The sequence below is a fragment of the Pelophylax lessonae genome (assembly GCF_965119305.1).
Source record: "Pelophylax lessonae genome assembly, chromosome: 11".
Lineage (NCBI taxonomy): Eukaryota > Metazoa > Chordata > Amphibia > Anura > Ranidae > Pelophylax > Pelophylax lessonae.
The window spans coordinates 195,572,466-195,585,664 of NC_138778.1; the positions used below are offsets into that span (position 1 = coordinate 195,572,466).

General features: G+C 40.7%; 1 protein-coding gene across 1 annotated transcript in view; it reads left to right on the plus strand.

Annotated features, from left to right (window-relative positions):
* Positions 1 to 8,252: 8,252 nt before the first annotated feature.
* The window catches only part of CDH26 (cadherin 26), a gene marked incomplete at its 5' end in the record, with an annotated part of 139,090 nt that continues 134,143 nt past the window's right edge, over positions 8,253 to 13,199 (plus strand). The window contains one exon of the mRNA XM_082272873.1: positions 8,253 to 8,348. Within this exon, the coding sequence (XP_082128999.1) occupies positions 8,253 to 8,348 (96 nt within the window). The remainder of the gene's footprint in view (positions 8,349 to 13,199) is intronic.

Sequence of the window (13,199 nt, forward strand, 5' to 3'; positions counted from 1 at the left end):
CCCAAAAAATGCCCGATAAATGCCAGCAATAAAAAATGCAAGGTGTAGAGAAGCCGCCACACTGCTGTATTAATAATTATAAGAAAAATGCTCTTTTTTCTGGTTCTGGACATGCTACAGAGATTAAACTTCACAGGGACACTTTTTAGACCCCCCAGACACTAAATCCAAAAAAGTCATGCCTTTCTCCAAAAATGCCCGATAAATGCCTGCAAGAAAAATGGCCAGGTGGAGAGAAGACATATTCATGTGCTAATAAAAATTATAAGAAAAATGCTTTTTTTTTTTTTGCTGGGTCTGGACATGCTACAGTGATGAAACTTCACAGGGACACTTTTTAGACCCCCCAGACACTAAATCCAAAAAAGTCATGCCTGCCTCCAAAAATGCCCGATAAATGCCTGCAAGAAAAACGGCCAGGTGGAGAGAAGACATATTCATGTGCTAATAAAAATTATAAGAAAAATGCTTTTTTTTTTTGCTGGTTCTGGACATGCTACAGTGATGAAACTTCACAGGGGCACTTTTTAGACCCCCCAGACACTAAATCCAAAAAAAGTCATGCCTGCCTCCAAAAATGCCAGATAAATGCCTGCAAGAAAAACGGCCAGGTGGAGAGAAGACATATTCATGTGCTAATAAAAATGATAAGAAAAATGCTTTTGTTTTGCTGGTTCTGGACATGCTACAGTGATGAAACTTCACAGGGACACGTTTTAGACCCCCCAGACACTAAATCCAAAAAAAGTCATGCCTGCCTCCAAAAATGCCCGATAAATGCCTGCAAGAAAAACGGCCAGGTGGAGAGAAGACATATTCATGTGCTAATAAAAATTACAAGAAAAATGCTCTTTTTTTTTCTTGTTCAGGACCATTTTTATGGAAAGTCGGATCACAAGTCGCTTCAAATAAGACAAGGAGGCGACTCCCATTGAAGTATATGGGACAAGTCGGATCACAAGTCGCCTCAAAGTAGTACAGGACCCTTTTCTGAAGTCGGAGCGACTTCAGTAGTGCCAATTAAGACGGCACTCATTGATTAACATTGCTTTTGTTATGTCAAGCGACTTGGGGCGACTTGAGGGCATACAAGTCGCCTCACAAGTCGCGCTAGTGTGAATGGGCTCTAAAAGTGTGTTTAAAGACCTTACAATGCTATTAAAAGTACAGTGAAAGCTATAAAAACATTCCAACAGTGTATTTAAATAGGGTATTTCTATTTCGCGGATTCTCACTTTTCGCGGGTGGGTCCGGAACGTAACCCCCGCGATGGAGGGGGGTTTACTGTACAAAGAAAACCCCTTATACTTGCCTAGGTGGATCTGTTTCTTATCGCAACTGCTGTCGGCTTCCTGTAAAATGAGGAGGGTAAAAGCTACTGCAGCAAGACAGTGCACTCAGCTTGCATTCTGGGGATTCGCCCCTGAGCATATAATACTTTTAATGTTAGTACTGCTTGGTGCACCATCCAGCCCCATCTGGATGTAGCAGCTCTCAGCCTCCCATAGAGTTTTACGGGCTGCCAGCCGGGGGGGGGGGGGGATGGGGGCTGTGGGCGATGCACCTGTGCCTTCTGCTTGCACCAAAACTCTGGCGTCTCATTCATTCATTCATCTGAGCAAAATGTCCAGTGTGCATGAGGCCTTAAATGATACACAGTGTCATTCAACCCACTTCTGTGAGCCCAAGGTATTAACAACCTTTCCCCTGGGGGCAAGTAATCAGACCTTCCTGGATCCGCAGGATAATGCTGCAGAGTAGCCATTATGGGGTGCCCCTCTCTGCATCATTCAGGACCCACCCAGTGCCATAGGAAGGATGACACGAAACTGGATTGAAGGCACCTGAAAAAAAGATTGTATAAAGATTTTAAAGGAAAAGAGACGTATAGTTGTTCCAGAAGTAAGCATAAAAAAAACCCAAACGTAAATAAAGAAATAAAAAAGTGGGGTTTTCATACTGAATGTTTTAATAGTACAAAGTCATTTTTTGGAATGAAGGTCCACTTTAAAGAGGAAGTAAACCGTGCCAAATTATTATTTCTTTTTTTAAACCCTGCAAACTAAAAGCATAATGTGCTAGTATGCATCGCATTCTAGCGCATTATGAAATACTTACCTTAGAACGAAGCCCTGCACCACCGCGCTGTGAGCTCTGATAGATGCTTCCATCTTCACCCCGTCTTCCTTCCGGGTTCGCATCCTCCGGCCGTCTGATTGGCCGCACCAGGATCACGTCACTCCCATGCATGCACGGGAGTCACGGGCAGCGGCACGGAGCTCTGAAGGGACAGCATGGTATACCATCCCTTCAGAGCGCATGCGTCGGTGATATCACTGGCTGCATAAAGTGTGAATATCTCCTAAACCGTGAAGGTACCTACAGGTAAGTCTTTTTTTTTTAATAACAAAACTGTATTACTTACCTGTTCCTTGCAATGGTTTTGTACAGAACAGCCCCAATCCTCCTCTTCTGTCCCCCTCCCCCCGAGTGCCTTGTAGCATTCTGCTTGCTATGGAGGCACTTGTGCCGTCTCGCTCTCGAACCACATTCTGTTTCCACTGTCTGTCAATCACTGGCTGTAAATGTTAGCTGTGGGAGCCAATAGCTCACCCTGCGGTCTTGATCGAGATCGGCCCAGGTAAGTATATGGGGGGGGGGGGGTTGGGGCAGGAGCTGAAGGAGGTTTTTACTTTAATGCAGAGAATGCATTAACCTCTTCCAGACCGCCCGCAGCAGATATACTGTGGCAGGCTGGCCATCTTGCCCTACGTCGTTCGCGCGCCTGCAGCTAGGGGGAGGGTGCGCGCTGCTGGAAGCGGGGACTCCAATGCACGGGGCCGGTGGCTCCGATTGCCGCCGGGCACCCGCGATCGCTCCCCACTGAGAAAGGACGGTCAGCTATTGAAAACACAGCTGACCGTTCTTCTCTCTGGAATGATCACAGAGTGCCTGTGATCCTTCTATATAGAATCGCAGGTCTCTGCGATCATTTTAAAAGCCCAACCCCCATGCAGTTAGAAACACACCCCTAGGCTTACATTTAGCCCCTTAATCACCCACTATGTTAACCCCTTCCCTGCCAATGTCATTATTACAGTAACAGTGCATATTTTTAGCACTGATTACTGTAGTAATGTCACTGGTCTCCGCAAAAGTGTAAAAAATGTCGCAGTCCCATTAAAAATCGCAGATCTCCCATTACTAGTAAAAAAAAAATGACAAATCTTTCCCGTAGTTAGTAGACGCGATAACTTTTGCGCAAACCCATTTAAAATATGCTTATTGCCATTTACCTTACCAAAAATATGTAGCAGAAAACAAATTGGCCTAAAATGTTAACAAAATGTGATTTTTTTTATTTTTTGGAGGGGGGGGATATTATATAGCAGAATGTGAAAAATATATATTTTTTTTCAGAATTGTTGCTATTTTTTTGTTTATTGCGCAAAAAATAAAAATCACACCAAAAGAAAGCTCTATTTGTGGAAAAAAAAGGACATCGATTTTATTTGAGTGCAGCGTCGCACGACCGCGCAATGGTCCGTTAAAGTAGCGCAGTGCCGAATCGCAAAATATGGCCTGGTCATTAAGGGGGTAAAACCTTCCTGTCCAGAAGTGGTAAGGTACAAAAAAAACCTTTTACCTATAAGACTGGGTTCATATTCATAACGCAGAACATTCCTGTGCGAATTACATGCAATGTATGTCTGTGTGATTCGAGCCATGGATTTGTATTTTACCATTGATGAGCCATGGATTTGTATTTTACCATTGATGAGCCATGGATTTGTATTTTGCCATTGATGAGCCATGGATTTGTATGAGCCTAGGATTTGTATGGCTCAACTCGCACTGCAAACTGGTGCAGGACCCTTCTTTTGTGTAGTGTGAGCCTAGGCTGAAACCACTTTAAGTTTCGAGTCATAGAAAGAGTTAAAGGACTTTTTTTTTTTATTGCCTGGAAGCTTTTTCATACCAGTACACAAACAGACTGTAGGAAAGAAGGTGTGTCTGATTGTCACTGAGGATCCAGTTTAGCACTTGGGCTTTGTGTGTATAGTGTGGTGAGGGGATTCTATAGCTGGGCAGAGGGGAGGGACCAAAGGGAGGGTTTCAAATCAAGTCTGACTTGTCTGAAAGAGGAGCTTCAGGCTGTTCCTAACCTGTGCATTTTTGTACTAACAAGCTCAACTCCAAGCTACATAAAGCATTGAATCTTGTCTCACAGAGGAACGTAAAAATGAAGAATTTTCCTTTGCTGCTGGTCCTGCTGCTTGTGGTAAGTAGCGAGTAACATTTTGCCTGCACAGCTCACAGTGTTTTATTGTGACTTTTAGTGTTCAGGATAGGCATCTTGATCTTGCAGAGCAGATTTGATTATTTTAAATATCAGCAACTGTTTTCTTAAAATAATGATGTAAAACCGGTTACCTGTAATTTAAAGTAAATGGTAAATTCTAGTTTCTGCACATACTTTGAACGAGGCATGTATATTCTTGACAATCTGTCTGATCTGTGGCTTCATGGATATCCTTTTCAGAAAGTCAATTTGCTAAAGCGAAGGTTATTGTCAGTTGTGTGTGCAGTAACTGCTTCTTCTGTTTCATGGCACAGTTATTATTTCAGTTAAAGCTGTTTAAAGTGGTGTTTTAAATTTCCTTGCATTACAAAAAGTTGGAGGGTTCCATCGCAAATTTTACTTGTTTCCGTTTGAGTTGCTCATAGACTTCAGCTACGTAACTTTTTTTTTTCTTTGCAAATTCTTTATTTTTCAACAAGCATACAGGTAAACAGGGAGACATGACATAAAGGAGACATCTTGGCATGTAACAATGAGTACTATTTTACATACAGAATTAACAACAGTAAAATTAAACTAATCCGTTGCAAATGTGAACCAGGTAATGACCAATAGATATGAGGAACAAAGACTCCCAAACTCAAGGGTCAGCTGTAATCTAAGTAGAGAAGCTTAAGCTGGATACACACTATCCAACTTTTGTTGGTAGATTTCATTCAGATTTACCTTTTCTATGTAGTGCAAGGGCCTGCCAGATTGCATACAAATTGAAAGTGTTTTGGTTTGACCTCATATTATATGATTTTGGTAAGTCTAAAGGAAAAAGTCTTCAGAAAATCTTATAGTGTGTATGGCCCATTACTCTGGCTGCATCAGTAAATTTTAGGCTACGTGAACTTCATCGGTAAAAATACATTTTATTGGTTATATAGGTTATCATATTATTCATTCAGTCTTTGTAGACTTCTGCTACCTGGTATTGTTTATACCAATGTATTCTTTTTACAACTGATGTTTAACATTGCCTGTCCCTGTATAGAAGACCCACACTGACTTGTGTTCAATTGTCAGTTTACGTAGAATGGTGATGCACATAATATTTAGCATATATATTAACTCCAGGTTTTCAGAGGTTGCATTAGGAGACTGGAGCCATGCTACATGAGAAAAACAGAGACTGGGGGTCCTACATGAGACTGCTAGAGAGTATTAAAATAACAGCATCCATAAAAAAAACAATTCATGAACATTTGTGTTCTGTATAACCTTTTTAAAAACTGCTGTTGACAGTTTTGTTATTCCCCCACAGCCAGATTCATTGTAATATTACCAAAAGATCAGATGTTGTACCATGTTAATCATTAAGTAATACAGAAAGTGATACCCATTATTAACTAACCTAAAGCATAACTAAAGGCAAAACTTTTTTCTTTTTTTTTACTTTTGGATAGAGTGGAGAGCGATTCAAACCCTTTCTCATGTTTTTAATTGTTGTCTGTGTCCCATCTGTTTAACATTGTCCATTGAAAGTAAAAGAAAATCCCAAATTTAGGATTGACATCAGAACACCAATAGCGGGGAAATATTCTAATGGGGACACTGGTTCTAATGACCCTGGTGAGATCCTGGGATTTCCTCTCACTTCCTGATTTGGCTATGGGACAGGAAGTCAAGGGGAAATTTCCCCAATGGGGCACAGGTGGCAAAAAAATTAAAGGGGTTATAACCCTCTCTTACTCTATCTAAAATGAAAAATACGTTTTGCCTCTAGTTACACTTTAAAATATTAATGAAGCAAACTTTTGAGATAACTTAGATATTTTCCTCAGGCTATATACATTTAGACAAGGGTATCGGTACTCAAAACTTTCAGCAAAAGATCAGATAAATAATCAAATAAAAAAAAAAAAAAAAAAGTTAATCAAAAGTGAATAGTAAATGGGCAGTACAGAAAAAATATTGAAAGGTTAAAGAACACACAGTTTAATACATTTTTCCTTCCCTGAGTTCTAGTTCTGGCAATGCACGTGTAGTGGTATTATGGTACTGTGTGACAGTTCTCATAGTGTGTGTATGGGGTTCAAGAAAGCATGTTCTTTGACCTCTCTATTAGCATGGAATGCAGAACGAGGCGAGGCATTCCCAGAAGCCACAGAAGAAAGTCGCAGGATCCTTTTTCTCATTCTGTTCCAGGTCACATGATCAAGCTTAAGCTGGCCATACATTATACAATTTTCCTATTAAATTTCCTTAAGATTTAAGCCCCGTACACACGTACTGATCGTCGGCCGAACGATCGGCCGTCTTTTGTCCAGGGCTGCCGTGTCTGTTGAAAACTGCAAAAGACTGCACACTAGTTTTGTCGGCCAACAACAGCCGACTGCAGAAGTGATGTCATGTGATGGTTAACTTTCCGTGTGTTTTTTTTTCTTTTCTGAGCATGCCCAGTCTTGCTAATCTGCTGTCTGTCGGCCGAAATCTGTACTGACTGGCGAACTATCGGCCCGTTCTGGTGACGGCCAACAAAAATTTTAAAGTCTGCACGACGGATTCTGTTCGGCCGAAAAATGCGCTGTCGGAAGCATCATACTAACAAGCCTATAATTGGCCGATCGGTCGGCGGCCGAATATTTACGGCCGACAATCGGTATGCGTGTACAGGGCTTTACCTTCAACTATGTAGTGCAAGGACCTGCCTGATTGCATTCAAATTGATTTTTTTTTAGGCTTGACCTCATATTATATGGTTTTGGTAAATATAAAGGAAAATTTATAAGAAGATTGTATATGTATGGGCAGCCTTAGTAAGCACTTAGTAAGACAAGAGGTACATTTGACTACTGGTGTCTGGGACCCAAGGGCTGCACAATTGGTGCCAGTGGGCTAAATGTGTCCCCTGAAACATAGGCTGGGCACTAGGGGTGTAGAAAAAAGCAGAGCAAATTAGCCAACAATACCACTTGGTGTTTGGATGTCAGATAACCATCTTTTACCCAGTGGTATACAAACCCTTATGCTCAAGCCTACAGGAATGATGAGGGATTGACAGTAGTTCGCTAAAGATACCAAAAATCGTTGATCATATTTCACACCAAGATTGGCCAGTCAGTGGTGTTTGCCATCATTTGATGTTATTTACAATCATTGAGCTTTTGATCCAACTAACAATATTAAGTGTCTGTTATCTTGTGTCTATGAGTACATTCAGTGGAGATAAGCTATTGCCGCTAGCAATAATCACTGTGTTCTCCCATCTGGGATAACTCCCCCCCCCCCCCCCCCCCCCATCAGGAGACTACAATAGCTCCGCAGTAAGGATTCTAATTGAGCGATTTTTCTGTCCTGCAACCTGTGGTTGCAGGAAGGAAAATTTCACCATTTATTGCCAGCTTTATATGTACAAATGAAATAAGCTGTGTGTTTATTATTTGTGGTATGTATATAATACAAGGAAGCTTTTGCACAGTAGAGCCTTTGAACCGAAAGTATTCTCATGTCTAATTTAATACATTTCCCAGAAAGATTATTCCTCGTTTTGGGACAGTGGGTGGAGCCTTTAAAATAATTCCTTTACACCCCCAATGCCCAAATGTACATCCAGAACCCCTGGTGTATAGTGTATATATAGCCTAATATCATATAGCCATTTATTTCAAATGGCATACACCTGCTTCAGGCTTCTTTTGTCATTATATGTGCCGTGTACGGAAACCATGGCTTCTATGGAGTAGAAGGCAGCAAACAAGTGTAACAAGAAAGAAAGAAAGCTTTTGTATGTTGTTTCATTTTGGGTTAAGTACATGGACAAATGTCAGGACATCCATTCAGCTAGAAAAAAAAAAAGACAGCGAACTTTGAAGCAGACTTTCACCCCCACCCCCACTGATCACAAGCTCTTGAAGCACATCCCAGGTCCCAGGAGGATGCGGGAATATTCAAATAGAACAGCATGCACATTGGGGACCCAGATGTGGAGTCACAACCGGCTGCTCTTAGTAAACATACTGGTGTCGGGAACCTGAAGGCCAAGGAAGAGCCAGCCCAGGTGAGGACGCTGCTGGATACCTGGACAGGTAGATGCCCTTTTATTAAAAGTCAGCAGCTACAGTATTTGTAGCTGTTGACTTTGGACTTTTTTATAAACTGACTGAAGCTCCTCCTTAAGGTATCAGGGTATCCCAAAACTGGTATTTAAGTATTGAATAGATGTCAACTTATTGAATCACCCTCTGTTTTTTTTTTTTTTACATATATTTCTTGATTGCTCCATTCACCAATCACATGAATTTATTGCAAGAACTCACATTTTTAAAAATGTACTTATTGCATGAATTGTGAAAACTTTATGGGTTTGTCTACCTTTTACCCAGAATGGTGCCCTTGCTAATTGAAAGGAATAGCACTCTGGATCCACTACCCTCATGGTGTCTGTAGATATTAGTAGTCCCAGCGGGGTTCGGTTTAGCTAGATCAGGTGAAAATCTGGAAACAGTGGTGCAGCCAGTGGTGAGAACATTTAGGGAACAAAAGATCATTCGTATTAGAAAACCTTGTATGATGCCTATTGTTTACCCCAGTCCCAGGACGGTCTACCTGCTACTTTCCCTCTCTCTTCTGTTTTTAACTTGTACAAATACCAATGGAACATGTATGCACATCCATCCATTGTTGGATGTCTGCAGCAATATTTACAGCTGCTGCAAATAATCTCTGTGGGGTACAACTTGACCTCAGAAACCAGTTAAAGGCAAATGAGTATCCAGTGCCAGACAGCTTCACACTGATAAAGAGAGAGGTGGTTGCTTAGTTGCATTAGGCTGTTAGTAGAAAAGGATAGAGGAACTGCAATGTACATTACAACATAGATTCCATTAAAATATTTTTTATTGGGAGAAAAAAAAATAGCATCTTTACATATTTTACAAGGCATTAAAGGGTATATAAAATTGACCCCTTGCCACTCTAGCCAAAACTGAAACAAAAATATTTATTTTAGATAAACTCAGGTCTTTGTGCCAGAACGCACTGGTATCAGTCCTGTACTTCCTAATTAGCAGGAGCTACTCTCAGCATCCTGTTGGTCACTTGGAAACTTGAGCACTTGATGGGAGAAGCAGAGTCTGCTATTGGCTGCATGTAGTTGCTAAGTGTCCCGAACTCTGTAGGACATTCCTAGAATTTTGGACTCTGTTCTGCAGAACCCAGGACACTTGGATTTTGCAGAGTGGCTGTGGGGTACTAGACAACCCTCTGTGTTCCAAGACCTGGCACTGAGCTACTGAAACTACTCTAGTTTCCGACTGATATTCTATCCTTAACCATCTCAGCCTAAATAAAAAAAATTAGTTAGAGTTGGGTTTTAAAGTAAAACGAAAGGAACAACGTAACCACTTGACCTCTGGAAGATTTACCCCCCTTCATGACCAGGCCATTTTCTGCGATGCGGCACTGCGTTACTTTAACTTACAGTTGCACGGTCATGCAACACTGTACACATATTTAAGTAATTTATTTCCCCACAAATAGAGCTTTCTTTTGGTGGTAAAAAAATCCCAATAAGCATAAATTGGTTGGTTTGTGCAAAAGTTATAGTGTCTACAAACTATGGTATACAGTATATACTGGAATTTGTATTTAATTTTTTGTATACTAGTAATGGTGGCTATCAGTGACCTATAGCGGGACTGCGAAGTCTGACACTGACCCTTTGTGGGAACCAGTGACACTAATACTGTAATCAGTGCTAAAAATATGCACTGTCATTGTACTTATAACACTGGCTGTAAGGTGCTTTCACTAAGGGATGCACTGGTTTTTATTCTCTTCTTTGCAGGGAAGCAAAAACCAGCACATCCTCTGCTGACAGGAAAGAGCTCTGTCCTGACTTCCACCTCGTCGATCAGTGGGTGCCAGGTGTCCTTTATTGGCTGGCACCTGCTGATTGGCATGTGCTGTAAGTAATTACAGCACACCTGGCACGCGTCCCCTAACCAGGAGAGCAGAATCAAATATGTATACATGATTCTCCGTGGTCGTCAAGTGGTTATTTTGGATAGAGTGGTGTCTGGTTAGAACCCCTGTGTTTCTATGTTTTTGTTTTTTTTTTGTGTGTCTGTCCTTGTTGGGGAGAGTCACTCTCTTTAATTCCCTGATTACCAGTTTCACCAGAAATGCACGTGAGGGTAAATTCAAAATTCTGAATTGCCACCAGAACAGGAATAGAGGGCAAAGATATCCTCCCTATTCCTGTTTGAGTCTACAAGACAGGAATTAAAAGAGAATATCTCTATTGAGGCAGATGGCAAATAAAACAATGACTCTCAACTACTGTATCGAAAATGGAAAAAAAAAAAAATAGGCTTTACATATTCTTTGTTTCTTAATATCAGAAAGATATTTGATAGTACATAATTACTCATATTGGGTAATTTCATACTGTAGTTATGCTGTTGGTGTATGAAGTGTTTTTTTTTTTGGGGGTCATATCATACTAGATCCAGACTGTATGATTTGAGTTGATTAAAATAGCTACCTTCTTTTAATCAGTCGGACATATTCTGCTAATAAAAAATGCTTCTTCAAGTATAGCTGTCTTTTCTTCAGTTTCCAGGGAATCCCATTTATGTAATACTACCTGCAACTCTTGGCTTAAAGAATTGCCTCTGGAGTCGATGACACACACATAGCAGCTTAAAGTGACTTGTTCTGTTCTGACATGCTGTAATTCAATTTTTGATATGGCTGAAATAAAAGCTTATCACCCTTTTCAATTAAAAAAAGATAACTTTCTCCCTCAGGAGACCGTAATAATAACACACGTATGAAATTCTTTTATTTACAGTATATGTGTTTTAATCAACAGATTGATAAATGAGGCTGATGTACATTGTTGCTAATTTCTTTTTCAAGGGGTTTGAAAGCCTGTTTCACTTCATAACCAATTGTTCTTCATTTTATCCTAATCTAAGAAAAAAATTGCTCCCAATTCACACCTAAGACCTTGTAACACTAACGAATCACATGACACCCGGGAGGGAAAATGGCTAATTGGGCCCAATTTCGAAATTTTCACTTAGGGGTGTACACACTTTTGTTGCCAACAGTTTAGACATTAATGGCTGTGTGTTGAGTTATTTTGAGGGGACAGAAAATGTACACTGTTAAGCCCCGTACACACGTGCCGAACGATCGACCGTCTTTTGTCCGGTGCTGTCCTGTCGGTTGAAAAGTGCTAAAGACTGCACACGAATTTTGTCCGCCAACAGCCGACTGCAGAAGTGATATCATGTGATGGTTAACTTTCCATGTGTTTTTTCTTTTCTGAGCATGCCCAGTCTTGCTCATCTGCTGTTTGTCGGCCGAAATTCTGTACTGACTGAGGAACAATCGGCCGTTCTGGTGTTGGCCAACAAAAATTTCAAAGCCTGCACACCAGATTCTGTTCGGCCGAAAAGTCGCAGTCGGTGGTCGGAAGCATCATACTAACAAGCCGACAATCGGCCGATCGGTCGGTGGCCGAATATTTAGGGCTGACAATCGCTACGTGTGTACGGGCCTTTATACAAGCTGTACACTCACTACTTTGTAGCAAAGTGTAATTTCTTCAGTGTTGTCACATGAAAAGATATAATAAAATATTTACATGTGAGGGGTGTATTCACTCTTGTGAGATATTGTATGTAACTCCCCTCAATGTGGTGTTTAGTGCATATGTAACAGTCAATATAGCTGTGTCACAGTCAATAGGGGGTGCGGGCAGTTTGCAGAGACCTGTACAAGCTTCCATTTGCTCACCCAGCTGATTTTACACAGAAATCTCAGGTGGGCTATTAGGAAAGATGGGTGCAGGAGGGGAGCACAGGAAAAGAGAGCCTATTACGTTACTCAGTATTGGCAAAATAGGTTCACTTTTTGGCTTTTACCAGTGGCATACTTTAATAATCAAAGACCATTGATTATCATTGCCCGGATTTTCTGTTTTATCATTCTTATTTGTAACAGTCAAATAATGGCAGGTCCCATGGTTGCTGAGAGCAGGAACAGGGAACAGGACAGACTAGCTTGCTTTGTTCACTGTTCTTAGAACAAGGGATTTCTTAATTTGACAGATTGTCTGTGCTTGTCATCTTTTGTCTATTACATGTGTACAGGTTAAAAGGCCGTTGAATTACAACAGATTGACATAGGATATATATTATGACATCATTGTTGGCGACAAGAGAAGTGGTGTCCAAAAGAAATGGAGTTCAGTAAATTACCCTTTGTCAGGAAAGGGCTTGGCAAGTATGACATCAAAGCAAATGAATGATTTGCTGCGTCTACTCATGGTGACAGTAAAATCTTCTTTTTAAGGGACATTTTCTGTGCTCCAGGCTCTTTTTTTGTGTTTTATACAAAGCAAAGACACACAACTATTTGTGACTTCAACATATATTTTTACATTCATTCTTTTGAGTAGCTTTGTTTTAACTAGACTTTTGGTCACCGTACATGTTATAATCGTACTGTACTATCTCCTTTACATTCACGGAAATGATTATAATAGAGTGTGATGGGCTTTAGATTGTGTGCCTTTTGGGGCACATGGTCCCAACTACTTTAGTCCCCAGGACTTTTTTACATCCTAAATCCCATCAAGTCCCCTTTAAAAAGCTTTTTTTTTTTTTTTTTGTCTCTGTTCCACACATTGAGGTAAATTTACTAAAGGCAAATAGAATGTGCACTTTGCAAGTGTACTTGCACTCTGCAAGGGCATTTGCTCTAGAACTTGGTAAATTAGGTGAAACTTCACTTTAAAAAGAATACCCACATTGCGAGGAAAATAAAAATAGCATTTTTGCTTGCACGTGATTGGATGATGGAAGTCAGCCGAGCTTTCCCTCGTTTTCTAAGCTCT